The sequence below is a fragment of the Stenella coeruleoalba genome (assembly GCF_951394435.1).
Source record: "Stenella coeruleoalba genome assembly, chromosome: 5".
NCBI classification, from domain to species: Eukaryota; Metazoa; Chordata; class Mammalia; order Artiodactyla; family Delphinidae; genus Stenella; species Stenella coeruleoalba.
In genome coordinates this window covers 48,879,397-48,892,321 of record NC_137150.1, presented here as the reverse complement: position 1 = coordinate 48,892,321, position 12,925 = coordinate 48,879,397, and the positions used below count along the sequence as shown (strand labels likewise).

At 42.3% G+C, this 12,925-nt stretch overlaps 1 protein-coding gene across 3 annotated transcripts in view; it reads right to left on the bottom strand.

Annotated features, from left to right (window-relative positions):
- The window catches only part of PRKCI (protein kinase C iota), a 79,994-nt gene extending 74,974 nt beyond the window's left edge, over positions 1-5,020 (bottom strand). Inside the window, exons 1-2 of one of the 3 annotated variants that reach the window (XM_079923381.1) lie at positions 4,826-4,851; positions 4,615-4,672 (exon numbers count right to left, since the gene is read on the bottom strand). Coding sequence is in view for 2 of the 3 variants with exons in the window: in XM_079923383.1 (XP_079779509.1) it covers positions 4,615-4,718 (104 nt within the window). In the remaining variant the exon portion in view is untranslated. Of the gene's footprint in view, positions 1-4,614 lie in introns of all 3 variants that reach the window. The other 2 variants (XM_079923383.1, XM_079923380.1) reach the window with 2 other exon arrangements.
- Between the last annotated feature and the right edge of the window lie 7,905 nt (positions 5,021-12,925).

The following is a 12,925-nucleotide window of genomic DNA, read 5'->3' as shown; positions in this document are numbered from 1 at the left end:
TGTCCACTTCACACTTTATGTCCTAATGAGGAATGACTATGGGACTAACGACTAAACTGATCTTAATTCTCCAAACGTATCATGCAGCTGTGCAATGCCTGGAATGACCTCCCACCCAACATCATAATCCACCAGGCAAACCTACTTATCCTTTAAAAGCATCAAACATTTCATCCTCTTGGAGGGCTTCCCTCACCCCAAACTTCTCCCCAGTAGCCATCCTAGCACGTACCTTACATACACAGACACACACACACACACACACAGACACACACACACACATCCCTTTATTAACTTTTTAAAGTCTTTCCTCCCACAAGTCTCTTGGTTCCTAAAGGGCAGAGCCTTGTATTATTGACTCTACATCCTCTGTGCCCACCCCAGTACCATGTGCCTGGCTTATAGTAGTTGTTCAACAATATTTATTAAACTGAGTTTAAACACACTTTGGTAAAATGTGAAATCCTAAACAAGACTGGAGTGTTTTAATTAGGCTCATTTCAACCATAAAGAAAACAAACACTCAAGTTACTTTAATAAGAGGTTTGGGAGCTGTATTAGAAAGCTATCCAGGAAATTATTCTCTGTAGAGAGCTGCTTTTTTCTCCTCTGTTTCCTCAGCCCTTCAGTTTGCACACGGGTGATCCCGGCCTCACCAGCCTCTCCCGTAACTCTTCAGCTTCAGTCCTCACTGCTAACAAGCAATTTATCTCCACATTATCTAATCCAAATTTCTGAGACGGTTGTTTTGGTTTTGGCACCAGGCCACCATGTCCCTTCTTTCTCTCTGGTGAAGCTACAGATCTGCTGCCCTATGGTTAGGTGACATGCCAGAAGCTGCATGACCAATGACTCACATTCCCCCAACTTTCAACTTAATATATCATTTTTATTTCCTTAGAACCATTGCTAAAGTATATCACTAAAATTATTTTGCAATACTTTTAAAAACAAGTCTTGCCAAGACTTGTTCACAGTGAGAAAAATCCTGCATACTTCGTCACTAAACCAGCTATACTTTCCAAATACGCAAGGAGTTCATCCCTTTTTATTTGTAGATGTTCACAGAAAGAATCCTCTGGATTCATAACTGCTCAACAACACTGGTTTAAAAAGCTTTTTTACAAGCTCTTTGCAAAATTTCTCTTACATTTATAACGTAAAGAAACGAGTAATTCAGACATTTCCTTGTTAAATTTTACCCTGTAATATCAAGTAACTTTATAGAACGATAGCACACACAATGGCAATCTACCACTAACCCACAAAACCTGTTTCTCCTCCTCCAAGCTAACACCACAAGGTAATGATTGAAGGAAGGCAGGCCACTCATTGACAAGCTCCTGTGGTGAGGAAAGAGGAGTACAGGCCAGGAGACAGGCACTCTTAGGTGGCCTCCAATAAAATCAGATTCTCAGTGCTATTAATCTCCTGAATAAAAATTAGAAAAAGGCTAATTAAATATCTGCTATATCTAGGGAGACATCACAGTTGCACTAAGAACAAATTAAACAGCATGAGAACACTAAACACATCATTGAAAGGAGACGGCAATTCATTCACTAAAATATTCTGTCTATTCTGAGATTTCAATATTCACTGGAAAGAAATATTGTTAGAAGGAGATGGGGGAAAATCGATAACGGCCGTTCAGATGATCTGAAGGAAAAGAAACTTTTTCAAATGCAGATTGTCCGTACATTTCTTGATAGTAAGGGAAGAATTTTCTACTTTAAAATCAGGCAGGTGTTCTACTTAGCCAACCCGTTTATTAACTATCCTCATTGGTGACTCATTTTACTTCCATTTGTAGTAATGGGCAGCTGACTAAGTAATATCATAACCATCAGTTTAGACTATTGTTAATAAACATATAATCTTAACAGATCTAATTTCAGAGGACAGAAATTGGTACAATTTAGAGTGCTGATGTTGTCTTTAAATGAGGCTTGGAATGAAGGCACTATTAGAAAGTTTTCATTGAATAAAAGCACTGAAGGGCAAGGGGTTGATTCATTACTTAGCAAAATTCATAGGTTTTTAAAAACAAGCAAAGAAAATGTTAACTTGAATGTCTTGGAGACGTTTTAGTCAAACAGTAAAAGGGTTATAAGTCCTTATGCTCTTTTATTTATTTTTTTAAATTTATTTATTTTTTAAAGGGAACTTTTTATTTATTTTATTTATTTATGTTTGGCTGCATTGGGTCTTCGTTGCTGCGCATGGGCTTTCTCTAGTTGCCACGAGCGGGGGCTACTCTTCGTTGCGGTGCGCGGGCTTCTCATTGCAGTGGCTTCTCTTGCTGCGGAGCACAGGCTCTAGGCGTGCGGGCTTCAGTAGTTGTGGCATGCAGGCTCAGTAGTTGTGGCACGCAGGCTCAGTAGTTGTGGCTCGCAGGCTCTAGAGCGCAGACTCAGTAGTTGTGGTGCACGGGCTTAGTTGCTCCGCGGCATGTGGGATCTTCCCTGACCAGGGCTGGAACCCGTGTCCCCTGCATTGGCAGGCGGATTCTTAACCACTGCGCCACCAGGGAAGCCGTCCTTATCCTCTTTAAAAAAAAAAATAATTGGAGCAATAAACCAAGAAAATATTATATGATACCTACATTCTAAAGACTTTGATTTCTTTCCAAAAGAGAAGCTTACAATGATTTTAATTTACTAACTAGGCCTATTTACACTTGTCAAACTAAAAAAAATAGGAAAAAAGGAAGAAGCACTAGTTTCTTTGTGTTTCATAGTTGGAATCATTGGAAACTACCTGAAATGAATAAGTCAAAAATTTATATTATTTAAAGTCAGAAAGATAAACCGGAGAACTAAAAATTATACTGTAACAATCAAAACTTGAGAGGTATCAGGGAGCGAGGAAGCAAAATGTAGTGTGCATCCAATTTCGCATCTTCAGAGGAAGGAATCAATAGATACCATGTAAAGTTGATAAATCACGAAACGGAAGTATAACTTTTAAAGTAATAAAGGCAACCTCCAGAAGAACAAGAAATAAACTATCAATAGTAATTACCTCTGAAGGTTGGGAGGACTGAATGGGGAACACTTTTTATTTTATACTTCTGAACAATTTGCACTTTCCTACCATGTGCGTGTATTTATTTTTTAACCTCGTTTTTTAAACTGTCAATAATCAGACACTATTTAAAAAAAAGAAAATGTACTATATTTCATTCTCTGTACCTAACAACTCACAGACCGTCAACTATAAAATGGAACACATTCTAAAGCGAAATATCTCATCTGTCAAATTAAAGGTAAGGTAAAGGAAGCAAAGCTTTTTTTTTCCACAGTGCAAAGTGCGTAGCTATTGTTTGAAAATCAAGACTTCCCTGATCAATTTAAGCAAAAACACTGTTACTGTCCAAAATAACTCCTCTAAACTACTACTAAATACAGTCAAGCTAATGAACAGAGAGAGGTCAGAGGCTTCACGGCAGCAAACAAACTAGAAGTCCTTACATCAAATCAGTAAGACATTTAGGGGCTTATATTTTCTTTGAAATCAAAACAAGAGAGGCATTTTGAAAGTTTGCTATCTTCACTGATCCTCTAAGGAATGTAAAAGTATGTACTGCAGTTTCAAACCTCCTAGTGCTTGAGTTTTTTAAAGCAATTTACTTCTGCTTGAACAAGCAGTAAGACAGGCCACAGCGGTCGGGTGTTCTGTTAACCCTTAGTTTCAAACCTTTATGCTCACACTAACAGTTCAACTTTCTAATGCTCCCAAATATAGTTATCTCTAAGAAATTTCAAACCACGGTCATACTACGGAATATGATTTAATACACTGATTTTAGGACTGGATCATTTCTGGTAACCACAATAGTTATAACTTAGGTAATAATATGAGTAAAGATCACAGATTTTAAAACTGTGCCTATGCTCATCCTCTTCTTGCAATATCTCACCCTATCGGACAGTCCTTGAAGCAACACTGACAAAGAAGCGTTCACAAATTTTAATTTACACATATACAACCTAATCTTGGCGAGACATAAGTACCTAATGCATATCCCTGAAAACGCATCAACTTTACTCAAATAATAACTCCTATGTCTAATATACTGGCAGCCTGACCACAGTCCAGGTACACGTCGCGAACTCTTCTATGTGATAAAGACAAACCTGACTTAGAGAACCAGAGGCTTTAGGCCTGCTGGTAATCAAAAGGGTCAACAAACTGAAGCAATCCTGTCTTTTAAACCCATGGTAAACTTAGTTAACTAAGGCATCACTCAGAATCAACTCTCAACCCCTAATACATCCAGACTTAAAGACGTAAAGCTCTTGTAAATCTCTTGGTAGACGAGTCTCTCGGACCCACCAGGTGGACCTACTTACGCCAAGGCTCCTCCCTCGGACCCTGCTCAGGACCCTCAGCGCGCGATTCCAGGGCGCCCTGCGCCACACCTTGGGGGTGCCGCAATCCAGTGCCCCGTGCTCCTCCCCCGACCACTCGGTCACCCATCCCGAGTCCCCCAACTTGCCCGCCCAGCCCATCCCTTCCACATCTCCAGCCCCACACCCGCCGCCCCTCCAGGCCAAGTCCAGCTGGCCTCTCCCCTTCCCTCTCACCCCCACCCCCACCCCACACACTCACCCGCGGTAGTAGGCTTTCACCCGGACCTGGTGAGAATGGTCCCCGCTGCCGCCGCCGCCTGCGATCGGGTGAGACATGGTACTGCTGTCTCTCTGGGTCGGCATCTCCTTCCTCCCCCGCCTCAACGCTGGAGGCCGAGGGGCGCAGCGGGCGCCGTAGGGGACTCCGAGGCCCGAGTTTCTCCCGGAGCCGCGGCTGCCCGCTCGCCTACCTGTCCTCCACGCCCGCGGCGCGGGCCCAGAGGTCGCCTCGCCGGGGCAGCCGGAACCCGCACGGCTCCCCCCACCGCCAGCGGCAGACACTGCCTCTGCTGCAGCCGGGGCCCAGCACGCCTCCCACCTCCGCCCCTCCCACCTCACACGCTCCAAAGGCCCACATTCCGGGGGAGGGCGGGTGCAACCATCGATCCAACTCAAGATGCCCGGCTGAACCATTCTTACGGGGGCAAGGAAAAGGGGAGAGAGGAGGGGGGGATGCTGAACATCACAAAAAACTTGCCGGCAGGGGGCCTTTCATGGGCTGTAACTGAGAGAATGTGACGACTGAGGTACCTATAGTTCTGTAAAAAGCCCCTCCCTACAAGGAAAATGGTGGGGGACAAATTCTGCGGCATCTCACCCCAGTTTCCTGTCTTGGTCGCGTCCGCGGCCAGACGGCTAGGGACTCGGAGTAGATTTGCCGGGCGGGTTTCTGGGACTTGGAGTCCCCATGGGATTCTGGGACTTGAGGTTCTTTACGTGTAGAGCGTCCCGCCTTCTCGCTGACCGTCTGTCTTCAGCTTGTGCCCCGGGACCCGTCGGCGTGGAAGTCCTGAATCCACCGTGGGCACCTGAGGACACTGGAAATGATTGGGGTTCCTCACAATCTAGACTTTGTTCTCTGGTGAATTCTTCCAATTGCATAAATCATCTCAATCATACAGTACCTTTTCTGGAAAGAAGAATTTGGTTACTGCCCAGCATAGCCTCTTTTATGAAAAGAATTTAGTGTAATATATGTAACAAATGTAATAATGAATGTAATAAAGGAAGAAACTCAACTGGAAGGTATGATGGAAGATTGACTTTTCTTCCTTCGCTGCCCTTGTAGATTGCCATTGCATGGAACAGGTGCACAATGAATATTTAGCCAATCAGTCAACCCATCCAACTATCCATGCATTGGCATTTTTTAACATCGTTAAAACATTGTTAACATCGACTGTTTTCCATAGTGGCTGTGCCGATTTACATTCCCATCCTAATTTCATTTTTTATTATTCATTGCTGGTGTATAGAAATAAAATGATTTTGTATATATCTTGAATCCTACAAGCTTGCTGAACTCATTAGTTCTAATAGTGTCTCGGTGGATTCCTTAGAATTTCCTGTGTGCAAGATTATGCCATTTTAGAATACAGATTGATTTACATCTTCCTTTCCAATCTCGATGTCTTTTATTTTTCTTGCCTGATTACATTAGATAGAACTTCTAGTATTACGTTGAATAAAGAGAAGTATGTTAACATTCTTGTATTGTTCTCAGTCTTATGTGGATAGTTTTCAGTCTTTCACCATTAAATGTGATTATTGCTTTAGTTTTTTTGTAGATGCCCTTTATCAGGTTGAGGAAGTTCCATTCTATTCCTAGTTTGTTGCCTATTTTTATTATGTAGGGTGTTGGGTTTTGTTTAGTGCCTTTTCTGTGTCTATTGAGATTATCATGTGGTTTTGTGCTTTATGCTATTGGTGTGATATGTTACATTAACTTTTTTTTTTTTTTGCGGTACGCGGGCCTCTCACTGCTGTGGCGTCTCCCGTTGCGGAGCACAGGCTCCGGACGCGCAGGCTCAGCGGCCATGGCTCACGGGACCCAGCCGCTCCGCGGCATGTGAGATCTTCCCGGATTGGGGCACGAACCCGCAGTCCCCTGCATCGGCAGGCGGACTCTCAACCACTGCGCCACCAGGGAAGCCCTGTTACATTAACTTTTAGATGTAAGCCAGTCTTGCATTCCTGGGAAAAATCCCTCTTGGTTATGACATATAATCGTTTTTATACGTTGCTAACTTCGGTTTGTTAATATTTTGTTGAGGAATTTTGAATCTACACTCATAAGCATGGTTTCCTTTAGTTCTTTAGACATGTTTATAACAGCTGCTTTGAAGTCTTTGTGTGCTAAGTCCAACATATGGGTCCTCTCAAAGACAGTTTCTGTGTGTATGGGTCCCATTGCCTGTTTCTTTGTATGTCTCATAAGTTTTTTTGTTGCAAACTGTACATTTCCATGGTAGCAACTCTGAAGACCTATCCAGGCTGGCTCTAGGTCTGGTTGTCGTTGTCGTTGTTTGCTTGTTTATTTGTGAGTTGGCCAGACTTGGTCAATAGACTCTTGTTTCCTCCACAGTGTGCAGCCTCTAATATCTCTCCTCAGAAGGTGCAACTTTGGCATGCACACCGTCACCCTGACTCCTTGTCCCTCCCCTGGGGGATGACAGTGGTTTTAGTCAGGTTCTCTTTGACTGTCTCTTTTCCTCATCTCCCTATCAAGCTTTTAGCTGGTTTGCCTTTATGGATATAGCTCCCAGCTGTTAGCGTCCACTAATTGGCAACTGATTGCTCCAGTGTTTTTGGCAGTGCCCTGGGGCATAAAATTGTTCCACAGTCTGATCCAATGGTCCTTTTTTATTTATAATTTTCACCAGTTATGGTGGTTTCATTGGGGCGAGTATACAGGGAGCTCCTCATGTTTCCGTTCTGGAAGTGCTCTGACATTAATTTTTAAAGTCAGTGTGATGCAATTAAAATAGATACAGGGGCTTCCCTGGTGGCGCAGTGGTTAAGAATCTGCCTGCCAATGCGGGGGACACGGGTTCGAGCCCTGGTCTGGGAAGATCCCACATGCCGCAGAGCAACTAAGCCCGTGCACCACAACTACTGAGCATGCACTCTAGAGCCCGCGAGCCACAACTACTGAGCCCACGTGCCACAACTACTGAAGCCCACGCGCCTAGAGTCCGTGCTCTGCAACAAGAGAAGCCACTGCAATGAGAAGCCCGCGCACCGCAATGAAGAGTAGTCCCCACTCGCCGCAACTAGAGAAAAGTGTGCGTGCAGCAACAAAGACCCAACGTAGCAAAAAATAAAATAAATAAAATTTTAAAATAAAAAATATAAATAAATAAAATAGATACAAGGCACAGACAGTTAAGCATATAGGATAATCAGGGCACAGAAATTATGTCATTTTTAGTAACAAAATATGAGAAACTATTGAGCCATCTCTTTAGTTTAAAGAAAACAGGACTCTGTTAAAGGGTTTAAAAGGAACCTGGCATCATATTAATCGTATCTTTAGGAAAATATGGCTTCCTTTCTACAGATTGAGCTGCTCTAACAAGAAAATGTCTACTCAGAATAGGTAGGCCTTTATATTCAATATTAACTAGCCTCACCAGTGTGTCCTGCTGTACATAGATCAAATATGAAAATTTGTTTTTCACGTTCTTTATGCCATCTAATAAATCCTGCTGCTGGATCTTTGATGCCTGTTTCTCAACTGAGAATCACATGATACAAAATGGGAAGTCATTGGTAAACATTGTGAAAAAGCCTCCCACAGCCCATTTTCTTTCTGTTGTACTTAAAATGGTGCTTACTAGTACCTTCAACTTTGGGTAAGCCTGCCTCCCTTCACCTAGCATTCTTCTGTGGTTTCATTAAGCATTTGATCATGTCACTAAAAAGAGAGAAAAGTGTTTCAACTGCAAGTCCTGATCATTTGGAGGGACTCTGTGACCTGTAGAGATAAATATTGGGCTCTGAGCTAAATTATACTTACTTTTGGCTCACTGTGATGACTTGAATAGAAAAAAAATTAATTAATGCTCAAATCCACCAGCTTAAGGGATTTAAAATATTTTTGGCCAACATTCTCTCATTTTGTCATTATCAGAGTGCTTGTCCCAATGTGCGTCAAAGAAATAAACTGCTTGGTGAATGGAATGAGATAATAAATAGTAGACACATGTCCTGTGTAATCATGTCCTAATAGTATTACATTAATTGTTTTACTTAACCTTCAAGAGCAAAAGTTGTGACCCAAACTCCTGATTGGAATCCTGACAGCTGTTAGTAAGAGTTTAGCTTTTATTCTGTTAACCTTACTGAGCTATCATAGATAGCAAACAATACCCCCATGACTCCCTTTCCCCCTTCTTTCTCCTGTGCCCTCTCACTGCCCCATTGATACCGCCAGCTTTATCTGGGTACTCCCTTCACTCCAGCCACATACACTCATTTCCATTGCAGTTCCCCAATCTCACTCCCACAGTACAGATAATGACATATGGCAGTTTGAGCCTTAACTTATTTTGCCTTTGAAATAAAATGTCTTTGTTTTAATGAACTGTCAGTGGAGAGTTCCATTAAGCTGAAGAGACAGCAAAATGAATAAATAAAATAATATAAAACATTTACTTAATGAAAGTCACTGAATAGCCAAAGATGTCTGAGTGGGCTTCCCTGGTGGCGCAGTGGTTGAGCGTCCGCCTGCCGATGCAGGGGACACGGGTTCGTGCTCCGTTCCGGGAAGATCCCACATGCCGCGGAGCGGCCGGGCCCGTGAGCCATGGCCGCTGAGCCTGTGCGTCTGGAGCCTGTGCTCCGCAACGGGAGAGGCCACAGCAGTGAGAGGCCCGCGTACCGCAAAAAAAAAAAAAAAAAAAAAAAGATGTCTGAGAAACCTCAGCATAATTCACTCCTATGGGGTTAGTTGGTGCAGGCATTACGCTCTCCCCTTCTTTTCAAGAAAGTTACAATCCAGATAGGATGTCAGGACATGTACCAATAAAGAGAAAAAATGCAAAATGGGAAACTGTGCGCCAGTAAGTGACAAAGAATAATTGCAACAGCTCCCGAGTGCTACCTCATCTTCTTTAGGAACCAGAAGAACCCACTTGTGTCTGGCTTAACTGAAAGGCACAGAGTTGACTAGTAAAATGTCAGGTTGAAAAAGCCTCCATTAAAACACACAAACTTCTTTTAGAAGTATCATTTGTTTAATGATGTTGGCACACCAAGTATGCTGTCCCTAACAGCAGTCAACCATTAAATGTAAGCTACCCTCCAATTTGAAGAGGCAAACCTGTTCTTGAGGATGGCGTATCCAATTGAAAATGTAAACCTTATCTAATAAATTCTCCCCACTCCAGCAGCTCACCCACCCCAGCATTGGCCTCCTTTAATACCCTAGTTCTCGGGGACTTCCCTGGTGTCCAGTGTGTGAGACTCCACGCTCCTGATACAGGGGGCGCGGTTTCGATCCCTTGTGGGGGAACTACATTCCACATGCATGCCGCAACTTACAGTTCACACGCTGCAACTCGGAAGCCCACATGCCGTGCTTCTTAGCCCGCAACTAAGACCCAGCGCAGCCAAGATAAATAAATAAATATTAAAAGAAAATAATAACCTAGTTCTCTCTCACAGCCTCTGGCGTACACTCCTCTCCCACACAAGGTTGTCAACCCGTCTTCACCCCTCTCACAGAGGACTAGCTCATTTTCTTTACCACCTCCACCTACTTCCTACTGGACTCAAATCTTTTCATATTGAATTTCTGCTGACCTTGAATTAAACCACATCCTGTTTTGGGCCACAGAAAAATCAAGGGGGAAAAGCAGAGCTTATAGTCTGTAATGATTTTTTGGCTGCTTAATCACACGTACAATATCAAGGGGAACAGCATTCCAGAGATAAAGCTGCCTGTTAGTTTACCTGTATACCGTGCTTATCACCCTGCGACTTAGGCATGAGATAGTCTACTGAATTGGTATGGCTTCCCATTCTGGAAACTAACAAATTATGAATCAGACTATAATTAAATTAATAAGGACTCCAGTCACTGAGACTTTTAAAGCAAAGCATTATTAGGTGCCTCAAGAGCAGGAATCTTACCTTCTAAGTTCTTTTTGGCACTTAGAAAATTGTTGGTATTCGACAAATATTAAATTATTTAATTTAATATTGAAATAATTTCCTGTTGGTTTATGTCCACTTAAATACTAAAATTAATCTTACTGTCATAGGAAGGAAGCTGACAGCACCATATAAGCAGAACAAGTCTTCATTTTCTGTTTGCTTTGTTAAAGCTATGACCTGAAAAATTAGTTCAACTCGCTGAGCAATCTGTTTACTCAAGTCAAACACAACTCCTAAGAAAGTGACTCTCCTTTTACCTAAGGTGGACTCTTCCAACTAGAATCACGGAATGGTTGAATTTACTAGCTGGAAGTTACTTTGTGCCATCCAGGTCAGTCTTCTCAAACTTTGATAACCATACAAATTAGGCAGGGATTTTGTTCAAATGCATATTCTGATTTAAAAGGTCTGATGCTGCTGGTCCCCCAATGACAGTTTGAAGAACAAAAAATCTACGCCTCATTTTACAAATGAAGTCCAAAGGACTGAAATGACAGTGACTTTATCATTATTCCAATGTTTTCCACTATTTAGCCTAATTTTAAAATACCATGAATTTGAAACAAGGACTGAGTGATTTCTGGCAGATGAGGAAAAAATATTAACTTCACAAAATTCTTAGTTTTGATTTGCTTTTTGTTTTCCATGATCTAACCACATGCTAAAATGCTGTGGAGATTCATTGCTATTAGAGAATCATTTTAATCCATACATAACCTGTTCTTATCATAATCCATTAACAGGCTCACTGTGTTCCTATAGGTGCATGACAGTGTACTGAGTATCATGTCATGATATACTCACTCTTCCATTCAGCCACCTTTTCTATTTTACCTTAGTTAAACAGTTCCAAAGATTCTGGTTATGTTCTGCAGGACACTGTTCAATATGAGGCTAGATTATTCCATCTCCTTCTTCCACCTCATAACTAGAAAGCAAGCTTGAGATAAGAAAAGAAACAGGGGCTTCCCTGGTGGCGCAGTGGTTAAGAGTCCGCCTGCCGATGCAGAGGACACGGGTTCGTGCCCCGGTCCGGGAAGATCCCACAAGCCGCGGAGCGGGTGGGCCCGTGAGCCATGGCCGCTGAGCCTGTGCGTCCGGAGCCTGTGCTCCGCAACGGGAGAGCCCACAACAGTGAGAGGCCCGCGTACCACAAAAAAGAAGAGAAACAGGATGTCTTTTCTCTACTTTTTTTTTTTTTTGCCACGCCACAAGCCATGTAGGACCTTAGTTCCACCGACCAAGGATCGAACCCGTGCCCCCTGCAGTGGAAGCATGGAGTCTTAACCACTGGACCACCAGGGAAGTCCCTGTTTCTCTACTTTCTGACTCGGTAATTTAAAAACTACAACTCAGAGTTTCCTTGAGAGTTAATTTAATTTACTGGGTTCTGGGGGGAATTCTGCCAATCTCTGTTATCCTTTTCATAGAATTTTAAAACCTTTAATAGTAATATTAAGAAATATTTAAATATGTACATGTACTAATTATTAGTTCTCTGGTGTCTCCATTCCTCTAGGAAAGCAAGTAGAGGGTGACTAGTAATTGTCCAAAGGAGAGAAGGTGCTTCTCCCTTTGAGCCTCACACCCTTAGCCTCTAGGGAAAAACAGAATGAAACTTAAGCCTAATAGCTTCTTATTTTAAAAGTAAATTCTATAAAAACACAAATAATGTCAAGAAATACCTGTTGCATGTCCACTAGGTACAAAGCCCTATATTTCATACAATAAATGTAAAATGCAACTTTTGCCCCTGAGTCTAGTTGGGGCAGTCTACTTAGGAAGTTCACACATAAACTGGTGATAAATAATTCAAGATTACATAAAAATCCAAAGCACTAGGGCAGTACAAAACAAATTGCTAATTTTCTGGAAGAGCAAGTAAGAGCTATAGAAGTTCAGAGAAAGGAGTGATTATGTCCAGCTAGGGTGGAGAAAAAGATTTTTTTAATCTCTGATAGCAGTTATCTCAGAAGATAAGAGTGATATGAAACAGAAGCAGCTGTCTTTCATCTGGAGAGGACTTTCTCAAGGCCTACCTAACTGAAAAAATGCTTTATGGAGGCCTAACTGAAAAAAAATTCCTTTGTTAAGTTGTAAAGTCATAATGTAATTTCAAAGAGACCTGGGATCTCTGGCAAATTAACATGAGATAAGGCCACAGGCTGCTATTTAGCCTTGTCAGGTCTGCTTTTCCTTACTGAAATCCCGACCTCCAAGACCCATTCCAGTGTAGGATTGTAAGATTCTCGGACCCCTTGGAAACTTTTGGTTTGAAAACTTTACTAGACTGTGAGTTCATGTATAAAACTTCCCCAGCATCTAGCAAAGTCTATGGCACTTGCTACGTG